Source organism: Neodiprion pinetum, chromosome 1, assembly GCF_021155775.2.
Source record: "Neodiprion pinetum isolate iyNeoPine1 chromosome 1, iyNeoPine1.2, whole genome shotgun sequence".
In the NCBI taxonomy this organism is placed as follows: Eukaryota; Metazoa; Arthropoda; class Insecta; order Hymenoptera; family Diprionidae; genus Neodiprion; species Neodiprion pinetum.
In genome coordinates, this window is record NC_060232.1 from 920,692 (window position 1) to 934,830 (window position 14,139).

The 14,139-nt window shown below is 38.3% G+C and overlaps 4 protein-coding genes and 1 long non-coding RNA gene across 8 annotated transcripts; 3 read left to right on the plus strand and 2 right to left on the minus strand.

The window, feature by feature from the left end:
• Positions 1–6: 6 nt before the first annotated feature.
• YL-1 (Vacuolar protein sorting-associated protein YL-1) lies at positions 7–3,615 on the plus strand. Its single transcript, XM_046620831.2, has 6 exons — positions 7–492; positions 601–821; positions 923–1,105; positions 1,197–1,431; positions 1,549–1,785; positions 1,883–3,615. Exons 1-6 carry the CDS (start codon positions 359–361, stop codon positions 2,112–2,114), a joined length of 1,242 nt encoding a protein of 413 aa, XP_046476787.1. The 5' UTR covers positions 7–358; the 3' UTR covers positions 2,115–3,615.
• Rab11 (RAS oncogene family member Rab11) lies at positions 2,694–6,356 on the minus strand. Of its 2 annotated transcripts, none has more exons than XM_046620891.2 (5): positions 6,005–6,356; positions 4,545–4,740; positions 4,180–4,454; positions 3,930–4,086; positions 2,694–3,741 (listed from the first exon to the last, which is right to left on the minus strand). In XM_046620891.2, the coding sequence occupies exons 1-4, from the start codon at positions 6,042–6,044 to the stop codon at positions 3,950–3,952; spliced, it is 648 nt and encodes a 215-aa protein (XP_046476847.1). In that variant the 5' UTR covers positions 6,045–6,356; the 3' UTR covers positions 2,694–3,741; positions 3,930–3,949. The 2 variants fall into 2 exon arrangements, with proteins under 2 accessions (XP_046476847.1, XP_046476838.1); XM_046620882.2 differs by having other exon boundaries at positions 2,694–3,744; positions 6,005–6,355.
• A 697-nt stretch (positions 6,357–7,053) lies between these two features.
• On the plus strand, positions 7,054–9,130 carry RpL15 (ribosomal protein L15). 2 transcript variants are annotated; one of them, XM_046620872.2, is made up of 5 exons: positions 7,054–7,199; positions 7,794–7,974; positions 8,207–8,343; positions 8,442–8,552; positions 8,815–9,130. In XM_046620872.2, the coding sequence occupies exons 1-5, from the start codon at positions 7,080–7,082 to the stop codon at positions 9,007–9,009; spliced, it is 744 nt and encodes a 247-aa protein (XP_046476828.1). In that variant the 5' UTR covers positions 7,054–7,079; the 3' UTR covers positions 9,010–9,130. The 2 variants fall into 2 exon arrangements, with proteins under 2 accessions (XP_046476828.1, XP_046476821.1); XM_046620865.2 differs by having other exon boundaries at positions 7,194–7,309.
• Positions 9,131–9,267: 137 nt separating this feature from the next.
• Positions 9,268–12,340, plus strand: LOC138191022 (uncharacterized). 2 transcript variants are annotated; one of them, XM_069136431.1, is made up of 4 exons: positions 9,268–9,596; positions 10,961–11,160; positions 11,858–12,001; positions 12,076–12,340. In XM_069136431.1, exons 1-4 carry the CDS (start codon positions 9,506–9,508, stop codon positions 12,160–12,162), a joined length of 522 nt encoding a protein of 173 aa, XP_068992532.1. In that variant the 5' UTR covers positions 9,268–9,505; the 3' UTR covers positions 12,163–12,340. The 2 variants fall into 2 exon arrangements, with proteins under 2 accessions (XP_068992532.1, XP_068992536.1); XM_069136435.1 differs by lacking the exon at positions 9,268–9,596 and adding an exon at positions 10,112–10,215.
• On the minus strand, positions 9,338–13,953 carry LOC124216407 (uncharacterized). The gene is made up of 3 exons (XR_006882602.2): positions 12,946–13,953; positions 11,836–12,510; positions 9,338–11,256 (listed from the first exon to the last, which is right to left on the minus strand). It is a non-coding gene; the product is annotated as an uncharacterized lncRNA (long non-coding RNA).
• Between the last annotated feature and the right edge of the window lie 186 nt (positions 13,954–14,139).

Genomic DNA, 14,139 nt, shown 5'->3' on the forward strand with positions numbered 1-14,139 from the left:
CAGCCAATAAGTATATATTCAGCAATGTCGGCAAAATTTTCTTCAATCAAACGTGTTATCATTTGTAGCTGACGTCACAACTCGAAACGTCTTAATTCTATTCTAAAAAAAAAATTACACTCGAATATAGTAGGTTCGTTGTTTTTCAGTTTGAAAAAAAAACAGTCGTCTGACAGTTGCGCACAGCCACGCCTTTGGCGACAACACGAAAGTGTGATCTAACCTCAAAAACCCACGTCAATAGTGGCGTGAGCCTCACAGGCATCACCGAATCAAAGATCTTCTCCTCGAAGGAACAATAATTAATAAGAAAGTGAACTATTGAATCAATCGTGCTGTCAAAAAACATTTCTCTACGATGGCATCGACGAGAGAGAGACGTTCCAATGCTGGGAATAAAATGGCAAGATTACTCAACGAAGAAGAAGAGGATGATTTCTATAAAACTACATACGGAGGGTTCGAAGAAGTCGAGCAGGATAACGATTACATGTTAGTTAGATGAGAATTTCAATTGACAAACATTCTGTTTAATATTTCCATAAAATTAGTATTTCACTCACAGAATAATACTTCATTGTAATGTTGTTGAATACTCAGGGAAGAGGACGAAGGCGAGGATGAAGTGGACTCAGATTTTAGTATAGACGAAAATGACGAGCCTGTTTCCGATCCCGAACAAGAAGGACCCAAAAAAAAACGACGCCTTGTTACAAAGGCATACAAAGAGCCCAAACCTACCTCAGCACACTCACATTCTACTCCTAAAGAGAAAAAGACTAAGACACCCAGGCAACGTCGAACTTCTATTGACAATTCAGGTATATCAGGAAATATCAATGGCGATAAACGTGATCATAGCCATTCGATCAGCAGTATTTATAGCTTCATGCGAAACTACTATCCCCGTTTCGTTTTAAAGAGAGAAAATCCATTCGTCGTTCTACTGCTGCAAAGTCGGCAGCGACCCAAAGACGACTCAAAGAGAGAAATGAGGATCTGAAGAGAAAAGTTAAGACTGTAAAGTACGACGTTTGGAAGCCAACGCAGGAAGAACTGTTGGAGGAAGCCCTCATCACGGAGGAAGTAAATTTAAAATCATTAGGTAATGAATAATACTGCTGGCAAGTAAAAAGACATGATTGTCTGTGCCGATGGATGGTTATTCAACTCATACTTTTAACATGTTTTGACAGAAAAATACCAAAAGTTAGAGAACGAGAAGAAAAACACGAGGACAGTGCGAAAGACAAATGTTGGCCCCATTATACGTTACCAATCTTTGTCTATGCCTGTTTTGATGCTGTCTGAAACACAAGCTGACAAAGATGAGGAAAAAATTAACGTCGAAGCTGACGATGAAAAAAATACCACTAATACAACCAGTGATATTCTAGAACCTGGATTATCACCTCCCTTGTCTGAAAAACAGTGAGACTTAAATTGGTCGTTATTTGTGTAAAGCCTTTTGCAATATGCAAACCGCAATAAAAAACAAAAACGTCCATAACTGCCGTAGTTCTAACTACTTTCAAAATTATTTTTCAGAGAAATAATGGATCAACAAAAAACTATTGACGGCGGTAACAAAGATACACCTATTAAACAGAAGGGAGAATCGAGCTTAGCTCCTAATGAAGCTGAAAGTCAAATCATTCATGAAGATACAGGTTCTAAATACGAAAGAACTTTCATCACATTTGAAAACGAACGACTTTTTACGGAAGCTTTCAAACGTACACCTGCTCCTCGCCCCTCACTAAAATCTCTTTGTGCAATTACAAGGTAAGTTACGGCCTTTCGACATTGATGTATTACTCCTGAAGGTGATTACTTTGAAATAATCAGGTACTAATACACTATATTTTCTGAATGATTTTAGACTTCCTGCACGGTATATGGATCCAGTGACACAGCTACCGTACAGAAATATACAAATGTTTAGAATATTAAGAGAGGCGTATTATCAACAGCTGGAATCTCGTGCAGAGACAAACGATGCTACTCAAAACCTTGAATTGGTACGGTGGCTTGAATGGCGTCAGAAAAATCGTCGCAATAATAACAGAAATACGATTCGTCTGGAACCCGCTTCAGTGTCGCAGGCATCTTAGCTGATCCTTCTGGTCAATCGCTATTCCTTGTAGCATTGAACAGTCTTTTGTCACATCATTTGACATGACACTGGATAATTATTTTATCAAATGCCTGCTTCAGTATTTTCATACGAAAATGAGAATGAAAATCAAAAAAATCGAAGCAATTTACACCACTTTCCCTTTCGAAAATATGGAAATTGCTTCTACTCTGTTGGGTAGATGACTTCCGTCGAGGGATTTTAAGAATTGGGATTGGATTAAAAAATATCTATTTTTTAAACGAACGGAACGAGTTTCAATGGTTTTTATTGTTTTTTTTTTTTTCTTTTTTTTTAATAAAGCTTTGCCACTTCACATTAACTAGTAGAATAAGTTAAAGTTTTTTTGTTTTCATATTCTTTATTGCTAAAATGCAAATTTATCATTTACCTACATGGATTTAATCAGGAAACCACAATCAGCACTAAGACGTTTTCTATTTGATACAACGAAAGAGACGTCTTTATTTCAATATGAATAAAATTAAATGTGTAGAAAAAAAAAATTAGGTATGTAATTGTAATTAATAATAAGGTTAGTAAATTACGCATATCATAAGGTTTTCATAACAGTGTGTTTAATTTTTTAATTTTCTTCTTTCTCAAGATTTTTTTCCTTCATTTCTTCTAAAGCATGTTTTGTATAGTAATTAGGAGTTGTTAATCTCTCGTGTAGTGCGCGAAGCCTAGACATTTCAAGTTCCACAACGTGTTGTTCGCTGTTGCCTTTGCTTCGATTTATTTCATTCAGTTCCAAGTCATTCTATTTTACGACAAAGATGGTTCTCGCAATCTGCAACGCGTCTACACGCGTATCAAACCAATCAATCATTTATCTGTACATGCTCAAAATGTCTTCCTGGTCGCAATCTTAAATTAAATTTAAATGTCTACGTGAAATTGTTTATTATTTTTTTACCTTTGTTTTTTCATTTTTTAAATTAATATTTCACACGTTTTTCTGGACACGAAGCTGTTTGTAAAAAATAAAGTCGAAAAGCATACAGTTTAGTGCTTGCGCGTATCATTTTATTTTAATTCTACTACGTGCGCGCGAGAGCAAGTAGTGATCAACATGGAGTCATTCCCATCTTCGTCGTTTCGTCTTTATTGATATTTAGTATTTTCATTACGACGTCTGCTCTGCACAATTATCATTGTAATTGTGTTATTATTTATAAATTGTTTATAGTATATGTACTCGTGATCATCACACTATGCGTAGAGAAGAATAATTATATATGTATTACAAAGAAGCGGTAATACAACATTTAATTATCATAACGTAATATATATATATATATACATACATATATGTATAATAGTGTAGATATATATGTGTATATATATGTATATGTATAGTAGTAAATAAGACAAATTTGAATAGAGGGCAGAATGGTGTGCCGGCCACGGTGAATTCTTTATCTTGTACGTCGCTTTTTCGGGAGAATTGAATCTTTTTCTGCCATTTAAACCAACAGACCAAAAAAAGATCTTCTACACCTATACAAGATCGAAAATATAGTCTTAGTCCGCGTCCTACCACGCATCCGCTGTACCTACCACCAGTCACCACTCTCTCCCTCCAGCCCACCATGTAACCGCTTCTGAAAAATTGGAATGATATCAGAACGCTCCAGAAAGTAAGAGGAAACAGGAGAAAAACGTCCTTAAATTAGTAAAATGTAAGATTTTGAATAGTTTGTGTCAGGTAATGGTTGGAAATTAATCAGATAAAGAATAATTAAATAACGAATGACCATAATAGAATCAATTTCACAGCGCCACTCACATAGAAAGCAGTAAGGCGAGTCACTGGCAACACTGCTTGCGCATTCCGTCAGCATTCATCGTCGGTTTAACGTCGATTGGCTCTACGTTTTGCGGCCGGATAGTGTCACCTTCGGGAGGATCTCTAATTTGTTTCTGAGAAACGATTCTGTAGATTTCTGAAGAGTTGAAAGAATGTATAAGGAAACGTAAGACGATTATAAGTTTTCAAAATTTCGTATTAAATTCAAACTGAATTCTTGTCATGTTACCTGTTAAGATATTCTGGAAAGCGAGTTCAACATTGGTCGAATCCAGAGCGGATGTTTCGATAAAAGAGAGGCCATTCTTCTCCGCAAATGCCTTAGCCTCGTCGGTAGGAACTGCTCGTAAGTGCCTCAAGTCGGATTTGTTGCCCACCAGCATAATCACTATGTTCTGATCTGCGTGATCCCGAAGTTCTCGCAACCATCTCTCCACATTTTCATACGTCAAATGTTTTGCTATGTCATAGACCAATAATGCTCCAACTGCTCCGCGGTAGTACCTGTCGTACATCCAACATGTAATACAAATTAATTACAAACAGACCAATCACAAGGAACAATAGTCAAATATTCCATAATCATATACGCACGCTGAGGTAATAGCTCGGTAACGTTCTTGTCCAGCAGTGTCCCATATTTGAGCTTTGATAGTCTTGCTGTCTACTTCTATACTGCGCGTAGCAAACTCAACACCTATGGTCGATTTTGACTCCAGGTTGAACTCATTACGTGTGAAGCGTGAGAGCAAGTTACTCTTTCCTACTCCTGAGTCTCCGATTAGGACAACTGTAATCAAACACAATTGTCACTGGAATTACCTTGATTAATTTCCCCCGTGTACTCGAATGGCATTCTGTTACCTATCAGAATTGTTCTAATTCTTCGGTACTGACTTATGAAAGGAAATTAATTGACCTCAAGTTCTTGAGATCTCGATCAATTACAGATGTGCTCTTAGACTCTAGAATCTAAGAAGAATTGATTTCAGTTGCAATCAAACGGTGCCATGAATAGAGTAATATATGCAAATTAAAGTTGATATGTGCATGTGCGGTAACAGATTCAATGGGTTCTACATCGAATATATGTAAGTAGGCGATTGTCGACGACGAGAATTCTTTACTCATTTATTAAAATTATTTCGGTGTCAGGTCGCGCTCGTTGTATAGCAGGAGGCAGGACAAGCCTGTAAACATGTTACGAGCAGACGAACAAATCAAGTGTGATAGCGATAGTACTACTGTTGGACATGGACAAAACAAAGATAAAAAGATGCACAATAACCTGTTCCGTCACAACAATTCTCAGTACCAGCGTATTGGAAAATGGATCTGCAGAAAATTTTTCAAGCTGAATTATCATCTCTGTGAAAAAATTATCATAAAAATAATTTTCTAAAGTTTGACAAAGGTCATTGTTAACAAAGCAACTCATATAGAGCCGAGCACAAGCATTAGTCAGACTAGAGGGAGGCTCAGTCATGTTGTGACACAGTCACATTACTTGATTACGAGTTATACGTAAATGAGGACTACAAAGAATAGTAAAAAAGAAATGATATTTGCTGACGTCATGATTATTTATTGTACGTTGTACGCAAAACGGGAACTTATAATCAAAGTAATTCGGGAACGTTCGATATTTCGTGCGAATGGAACAAATAAATGCCATCAATGATATTGTCGAAAGATCGCAGAGTATCTCCGCGTTTTGAATGGCGTAAACTATAAATAATTTCATAAGGTGGCAAACATATTCCGTTAACGCGGTTCCTGCAAACAATAATCTGTTCGCGGTCGGAAAAGCGATAACGGTTAGTTTCCTCGTGACGGAAAGAACGTAAGTGACGTACGTATGTGCCAATGTCACTTAAATCAAGCAACAATACAACAACGCGTGAAACATGACTATATGAGAAGAGTCCTATGGAGTTCCGAGCCGCGTTCGTCGGAGGTTGGCAAACCGACAGAGGATAGTCGCGTTATGGCTCCGTCGCTTGATTATCGAGTTGCGATTATGAGTTTATGATTATTCAAACGGGTACAATTACCTTTGAATAAATAATCGTACTCGTCGTCTCGAGTCCCCATCTCCGCGGTAGCAACGAACTCCTCCCTTGGTTTCGTTGCGGACGACGACGACGTTTGTTCCTCTACCTCCGATCACGGACACGCAAGAAATATTCCGACGTCGCTGTCTGTATTTATTTTACAAAAGCCTCGTCGTTTTAGGAGCGATTTATCGATGCACACCGATTACCGATCGGTATATTATTTAGACAGGCTGCACGGGTGTTTACTTGAAAAATTACTGTAACTGGACGGTTCCCAGTCTAAAATAATACAATTAATTATTTTCTCCCTTTCAATTTAACTGTACAATATGGCCTCCTTTCTACGCCCCTCCAAACCGATATCCCGCGCTTGCGCGGGACCTCGAAACAACTCCGTAACACGCATGCGCTGCGTTATTGCGATGACACGATGGTGAGCAACGTCAAAATGACAGATCGCGCATATATTGCATGCTTTTTGCTTTTGTACAACTCGCTTACATCGACATTATTCCGCAGTCTCAACTGAATTCAGAGAAATCCGAGAACGGAATTGAAACGCCATAAAGTTCCCTGTAATTTAGCTATCAAATAGACTTTTTTTTCGAATTATTATACTTGGTAATCAGTGTCCAATAATCACGCGGCACATGTCCAGCGATGACACTTCAGATAATAAATGCTCTGTTCCGGATTGATAACTATCGAGACATTCCAACCCAAGGCGTGTCTGTATAAAATGTTGTAGGGTAGAATTCTATAGCTCCGTTAAAACGAACCATCAATTTGCTGTTTGGGCAAAAGATTGAAAATGATTTCCTTTGTCCGTACGATTTCAAAACCCGAATTCCCGTTTTTCCCCCGACCGTGATTTCATTTTCAACCCACAGCTGCATCGACAAATTTATTCTGCGTATAATATATAATGTACAAAGTAGATTTAACGAGCTTTTGGATTATATAAAGCTTTGATAAAATCTTCATTAAATGTCAATTTAAATAACGCGTCAAATATAATTATTTATACACCGCTTAATTGACTAGAGAATTGAAATATTCCTGGCTATTTTGGATGGTTTTTGGAACGCGCGCAAAGTACGCCGGCGATAAGTGGCGCCGTCTCGTCCAACGTCCGCACCTCGCTACACGATGGAGTTCAAGTCCTTTCCTTTTCTGTTTCGGATTGCAAGGGGTGAGTCGGACATATTGTTGAATAATCGTAATTTATCCAGGACATCACAGCTTCCAGTGAACTTCTATCGTTCGATTTTGCACCATTATACGTTTACCCTCAATCTCTCGGTAATAGTTTGCAATTCTCAAGGCAATACCAAAAAGTCTTACTCCGTTTGTGCTTTTAGGTTATCCAGCGCACAAGTGTATCAATTAATCGTACAAAGCTAGCGGCAAATATATTCTGTACCAAGCAGAGAACAGCAATTGTTTCTCTTTGCTTGATATAAAATATTTTTACTACCTTCGTCAAAGCTGATCTGATCTGATCACTAGCTAGTCTATTTTTATTTAATTAATCATTACGTATGTCTAAAGTTGACAGTGAAACGCATGTCGTACGCGTGCACGGTTGTTTCGTTCGACTGGGTACGGAAATAGTACAACTTTGTAGTTTCCGATATTTTTATGATGATTGGGCATGCACCACTCTGACCCTGAGTGAATTGAGAAAAATTACCCTTGTTTTTTCTGAAAAATATCCGCTTATTTGACATCATTTTCGTATGTTCAATTGAACTGTTATCAAGAGAACGTTTTTTTCTTACACCAGGGAATCAAGATGGGTGCATACAAGTATATGCAAGAGCTGTACCGTAAGAAGCAGAGCGATGTGCTCCGTTTCTTGCTTAGAGTTAGATGCTGGCAGTATCGTCAACTCACCAAAATGCATCGTGCTCCCAGGCCATCTCGTCCCGACAAAGCCCGCCGCTTGGGTTACAAAGCTAAGCAAGGTATTTGCGCAAATTTATATTTTTGAATGTAACAAAATTCATATTTCTGTCTTTAAAATTTATATTTTCTGTGATGAACTGTACATGCACCACTCTTACTGAACCGTGGGGATATGTACTGTCTGATGAAAAGTTTTAAATAACATTGTTTGGTCTGGGTATTTGATCTACTCTCGTTTAATCTTTAAATATATTGAATATTAGTAAAATATCGTTTTACAAATTCTTACAGGCTTTGTCATCTTCAGAATCCGTGTGCGTCGTGGAGGTCGTAAACGCCCTGTACCCAAAGGTGCTACCTTTGGTAAGCCAAAAAGTCACGGGGTGAACCAATTGAAGCCCACACGTAAACTGCAGTCCATTGCTGAAGTAAGAGTCACAATATCAATTTATAAATCTGCAATAATATGAGAGAAAAAATTAATTCAATCTTGCAATAATGACCTCACTCACCATGTTTCTTACAGGAACGTGTTGGTCGCCGCTGTGGTGGACTGCGTGTGCTGAACAGCTACTGGGTAGCTCAAGATTCGTCCTACAAATACTATGAAATCATTCTCGTTGACCCTGCACACAAGGTAAAAATTTGTATTGTGGTAATTGTGGAGTTTTCAGATATAGACAAAAAAGAGATATTTTTTCTTTTTGCTACAAAAAAAAAAAAAAATATCATGATTGCCCCCAGTGACATGATGATATCATTATTTTAGCATTGAAACTGATGATGTTTTTGCTTCCTTGGATGTCTGATTACTGGGTGGCCTATCTTATATTACATTGTTAATATTTTGATTTATATCTTTGCGTTCCTAATTTTTAACGGCATATTATTCTCCACAGGCAATCCGCAATGATCCAAAGGTAAACTGGATTTGTAACTCGGTACAAAAGCATCGCGAGCTGCGCGGAAAGACCTCAGTAGGCAGGAGTTCACGTGGATTAGGAAAGGGTCATCGTTATTCGCAGACGATCGGTGGATCGCGTCGCGCCGCCTGGTTAAGAAGAAACTCACTCTCGTTGCGCCGAAAGCGTTAAGCACGTGCTCGGCGTTATATTTTTCGGTGTTTTTTCGAGCGAGTCGTGGTCCGTTATCGTACACACGTTATTCAGCATGTGTTGGTAGCCGTCACGAGAATAAACACCATTTTACAATAAAGTCGCAGCGATATTTTTCCTCTTTTACCCTCTTCTTGATAGATTATTTTCGGTATGAGCGAAAAGTTAAGATTATTCTAGATGTCATCGACGTGGATTCAAACCTGTCTGGATCTAAATACGAGTCTTAATGATCGAATTTCGATACAACCCCGTTCGTGGTATCAATTTCGATGATTCGCTTACTTGCTGGGTTTTGCGTTTAACGAGAACTAGCCGACGTTACATCGTGGTTATCTTATCGAAATGCAATCTTACTGGTTATGTAATATGATAATACACACTTCACCCATGTTAAACTATTATTGTATAGTGCCTAGAAACTCTCGGTCGCAAAATTGAAATTTTTCTTCGGAAGATATCAAGCCGAGGCAAAATGGGACAAAATTGTTGTACTAGCGATGATTCCAACGAACACCTTCCATACCAGCCACAAGACACGATAATTTACATGGATGGACGTGAAGGTAAATCAAGAGATTTTCTTCTTACATTTTAAACCAGAAGCGTGAAAAAATTTTACGTACCTGTGTCCTAAAATTTCTAAAGTTGAACTCTCCCTCGGTATATTTTATTTCTGAAGATCATTTTAGCTCGTTAAAATAGCAGTCAATGGCGAACATGTGTATTTCTTCTTTAAGTACGTGATCTTCGTCTCTTCCCTCACGTGGTGAAGAAAATGTGCTCTTTTTACCCTGAATTAGAAAGTACGTGCATACATATATCCAGGTATCGTTGATTTTAATCGCCCTAGTTTCTGTGGATCAGAAACAACGTTGGCAGTAATCAACTCCGACCACTTCCAGCAGTGCGTCAAATTAGCTGCCAACTTGATTTCCAAGGAGCCAAAACTAGGAGGGTCAGAATCAACTGCACCCAGATGTGTATGTATATATATTACATAAGTATGCATACATACACGTAAATTCAAACGTGTGACGGATTCTAAAGATAAGATAAGGGTTTTCCCCGTAGATGCGGGCGAGTCAAGTGTCTCATTCTGATAAAAAATTAGTCTGCCTGGTGTGATTGAGCATTACGGAAGTGCGTTTTATTGAACAAGAGAGAAATTTGTCACAATGCCAGGTAATGAAAAAGTTCACCAGATAAAATGTGCATACTAGAAAAGTAACTGTTAAAATAATACTAAATCTTTTCTTATCGCCAAATGTAGTAGTACATAATATTCCTAAAAATAGTTTCTACGTTTTACGTTCTTGAATGGTATAATCGTAAAAATGAAACGATCCTCACGCGTGGATCTGTACCACTAAAGTATACTATTCATGCACGTGCTTGCGACTGTAATTCGTAATCTGTTTTCGCAAACTAATGATGAATTAGTAAGACATCGAGATATATCGTGGTACAGTATTTTCACGAGGCATATGACTCTTGTATATGTACACACCTCAGATGTGTGAGTTATTCTGCAATTATACCCTAATTAGTATGTTATGTATAAACGACATCATATTTAATAGGGATCTTTGTTCCATTGAATATAAATTGATAAAACTGCACGAGCAGCCCAGATAACGTATGTTGTAAATACTTCTAATCCTTTGAGAAATGATGATAAATGTTACTACTATTATTATTATCACGAATAAATCTCAAAGACAAGAAAAGAAATTCTGCGCTGTCGATTTATTCTGATTGCTAGTCATCGGTAAGTGCGTGCTTATCTCTCACCAATATCATTGAAAGTGCAAGCGACGCGATTGCATCTGATAAACAACCATGGTATGAATCACCCTTCAACGAACTCGAACGATTATTTGTTCTGCACATATCAGTAACGATCAGAATGAAACCTATTACTCATCAGCCTACAGATGGGTCAGCCGTTCTGGAGGACGTCCTTTGCCCGAAAACGCTATCCGGGGAGGAAGAGATAAAGATGGAAGCGAGATTTACGTAGGGCGGGCCTTTCACGAGGGTGACATGATTCCTGCAAAAGTAATACCCGACAAAGGGATAGCCTATGTCTGTTGGAACGGCCAGGAGCATCCTAAGGACGAATACGAGGTGCATTTTATCGCTGATCCTTTACTATCGGCAACTTGATGTTCGGCGTAAGCGACGAACTATAGACCACGTTAAGGGCTTATACCCAGATTTTTCCTGAAGAGAGGTTTCAATTTATTAGTATAAAAATTTATATCCATATTGGAGTAACATCGAACCTCATTCCGATATTTTTTAGTTGCACGAGTAATGATTTTTAAATTTCGCCGTTTTGCGGCGAGCGAGATATCCCTGGACTGAGTCATCGAAAATGAAAAAACAAAAAAGATTTAGTCAATATGAAATTTTATCTCGTCTTTAATCGAAGGAATATGCAAAATATTAATTTTTAACGAAACGGCGGCTTCTGAAATGAAAAATTCGATTTTTCATAAAAGTTTTCGCCTTAATTTGTTTACAAAATGTGATATGATAAATATATTCATAAAGGTTGTGTAAAAATTTGAGACCGATCGGTTCAGCCGTTTCCGAGAAATCTCGCTCACCGACTTTGAAAACACAATTTTGAGGAAAACTCGTTAAAAATTTCAAAAGCAATCTCAAACGCTCCGGGACGTTTTTGCAAATGTGCGCGTAACTTGGAGAATATTTGTCGGATCGACGTGAAATTTTCTGTGTATATACTTGAATGTACGTACGGCGCGAAAATGAGATTTAAAAAAATCTAGTTACAACCTCTTAACGTATTTTCCTTCAGGTACTGTGCCAAGGCGAGTTTGCTTGGGAATTCTGCAGTGCCGGATCTATTCCTCCGGACGGTGTCGTCGCGGGACAAACTGCCGACGGCGAGCCTCTCTACGTCGGACGCATCCTTCACAATGGATCTCAGACCATCGGCAAGGTCCGTATTTGCTCGCAAGGTTCTGGATTCTGTTTTTCGCATTCTTTCGCCGATTCGACGCGTTGTTTTTCCAGGTCCAAGCGAGCCACGGCTGTCTCTACATCCCCTTCGACGGCGAAGAGCTTTCATTTACGGACTACGAAGTCTTGGTCCTCCACTAACATCGGTCGGAAGGAATTACAATTACATTACTCGAAATTGTTTTCTACATTCGTTAATTGCGCGTATTCTATGAATATTAGTTAAAATTCTCCTGTCAATCATCACGATTACGTAAATTAAACCTTTGTCAGCCAAGTTGTAAACAACTTGTAAATACCAATTCAACGATGTATCAAATTCGTATTCATTACCGTCCCGCCTTCTGCGCCTAAACATATTGCTATTTTTTAGGGCAAATCAAAATAGGATGTTCATCATCACTGTACGTACGGTGGCCTGAAGTCAGTAGTAGCGGACGAATTATCAACAAATAATCACTCAACCCTCGATTACTTTTGCATACGGAACTATAAACATAAAAAAAGCAACAATAACGGCAACAACAACAACAACAACAATAATAATAATAACAGCCAAAATCCGAGCCAAGTCAACGTCCGACGATTCGTTCAATGGGAATTATAATCCGGGGTTTCGGACTTGTGATATATTACTGTGGTATAGGTATTCGCGCACATTTTTTTTTTCATCTTGCGTGCCAAATCACATTTAATACCATGACTTTGTACGAACCCTGTAATTATATTACGATCAAAGCATATACAGGCGGATCTACGCAGTTCCAACTCGATTCTACCATTACACGTGTGCTACGGATAGTGTATAAGTATCATCGTGCTTGCGAAGAATAATGCTACGCGGTGAACGATATAGAAAAAACGAACCGGTACTCAGAAGTTGTTTCCGAGACTATTAAATTATTATAGCAGAATGACGCTTACCGTTGCTCCTGTACCCGGTACGATCCGAATACCAAATTCTCTCTGCTTGAAATTGCTCGCGATCAACCGGTCGACTACGCACGTGAATTACGTGATACAAAAATCATGCTTACCAATGTCAAAGCGATAATGAACCTGGCTATCGGCGTATTTGAGCAACCCTGAAACGTTAATTGCTCTCCAAAAATTCTTAAAGCTGTACTTTCGGTGCAGGTTTATACCGATTTTTGTATTCGTTATCTTTGAGAGTTTCGTTTCGATTGCGAGTACGTGTAAATGAAAATCCGAAAAAAGTGTTACAGGGTGGCGACAGACCGGGAAGATTCAGAAAAAGTCAGGAAATTACAATGGACCGTAGATAAGAACGTACTTTTTTCAAACTTCAGCCATGCTTGGTAAGTTCAGTTGTAAGCTAACTTTCGGAAATGGTATACTGTTCAATTTCTAATTATTTGTCTGAAGCGAAACAATACTTTGTGCATTTAGATCCAAATTCATATATCCATGGCGCCCAACTTCTGGACCTTTTGGTCATAGAAGCTGCCCAACATTCCTAAGTTTCGTGATGAAAATTCAGGGAATTTGGAATATTTTTACGGGGAAAAGTCAGAGAATATTATTTAACGAAAATCGTCGCCACTCCATAGCCTACGGGGAAAGTGTTAAGGAAAATTTTCACAACTTTCCACGGCTGATTTTAACAACAAGGAAGTAAGCGTGGAGTTATACTTAAATATAGGTATGTACACACATGTTTACGACGAAGCAAATACTGCACGTATACAAACGCGTTGACCCAAGCAAGAAGCAAGACATTGTGATTTAAATTTGGTCACGCTTCGACCAGTATAAACTGTATAATATGATACCTATGGCATCGCGCGATCACTTTCGCGTACGCTTAACGACCTGTGTCGTATAACTTTTACGGTTCCTACAACTTGCCGGCAGATTATCTAGTTCTATTCGATATAGGTAACCACAGATTCAATTATTCACGTTCAATGTCTGGTGAGTAAATGCGTTTTGCGCTTTAATAGTATTTTTATTTCTTTTTTTTTTCTCCCCATTTAGACGGTTAATTTTTCTGTTTTTTAACGCATCTACTAATCGACACTAAAACCATAAAAAATGTTGAGGCGTAGATTAACAATATCGTAAACTAACTTCCAGGCTTATGCATAAAATAAGAGG

What these genes read in the sequence shown, in the direction of transcription:
- YL-1 (XM_046620831.2), top strand. Translation starts at nt 359, where the DNA reads ATGGCATCGACGAGAGAGAGACGTTCCAATGCTGGGAATAAAATGGCA. An exon ending in GAGCAGGATAACGATTACAT is followed by an intron (nt 493 to 600) that starts GTTAGTTAGATG and finishes TTGAATACTCAG; the next exon opens with GGAAGAGGACGAAGGCGAGG. An exon ending in CCTCCCTTGTCTGAAAAACA is followed by an intron (nt 1,432 to 1,548) that starts GTGAGACTTAAA and finishes ATTATTTTTCAG; the next exon opens with AGAAATAATGGATCAACAAA.
- Rab11 (XM_046620891.2), bottom strand. Translation starts at nt 6,044, where the DNA reads ATGGGGACTCGAGACGACGAGTACGATTATTTATTCAAAG. An exon ending in GTACGATTATTTATTCAAAG is followed by an intron (nt 4,741 to 6,004) that starts GTAATTGTACCC and finishes GTTTGATTACAG; the next exon opens with TTGTCCTAATCGGAGACTCA. An exon ending in TACCGAGCTATTACCTCAGC is followed by an intron (nt 4,455 to 4,544) that starts GTGCGTATATGA and finishes GATGTACGACAG; the next exon opens with GTACTACCGCGGAGCAGTTG.
- RpL15 (XM_046620872.2), top strand. Translation starts at nt 7,080, where the DNA reads ATGGTTTTTGGAACGCGCGCAAAGTACGCCGGCGATAAGTGGCGCCGT. An exon ending in GGGTTACAAAGCTAAGCAAG is followed by an intron (nt 7,975 to 8,206) that starts GTATTTGCGCAA and finishes AAATTCTTACAG; the next exon opens with GCTTTGTCATCTTCAGAATC. An exon ending in AACTGCAGTCCATTGCTGAA is followed by an intron (nt 8,344 to 8,441) that starts GTAAGAGTCACA and finishes TGTTTCTTACAG; the next exon opens with GAACGTGTTGGTCGCCGCTG.
- LOC138191022 (XM_069136431.1), top strand. Translation starts at nt 9,506, where the DNA reads ATGGGACAAAATTGTTGTACTAGCGATGATTCCAACGAACACCTTCCA. An exon ending in TTACATGGATGGACGTGAAG is followed by an intron (nt 9,597 to 10,960) that starts GTAAATCAAGAG and finishes ATTACTCATCAG; the next exon opens with CCTACAGATGGGTCAGCCGT. An exon ending in ATCCTAAGGACGAATACGAG is followed by an intron (nt 11,161 to 11,857) that starts GTGCATTTTATC and finishes ATTTTCCTTCAG; the next exon opens with GTACTGTGCCAAGGCGAGTT.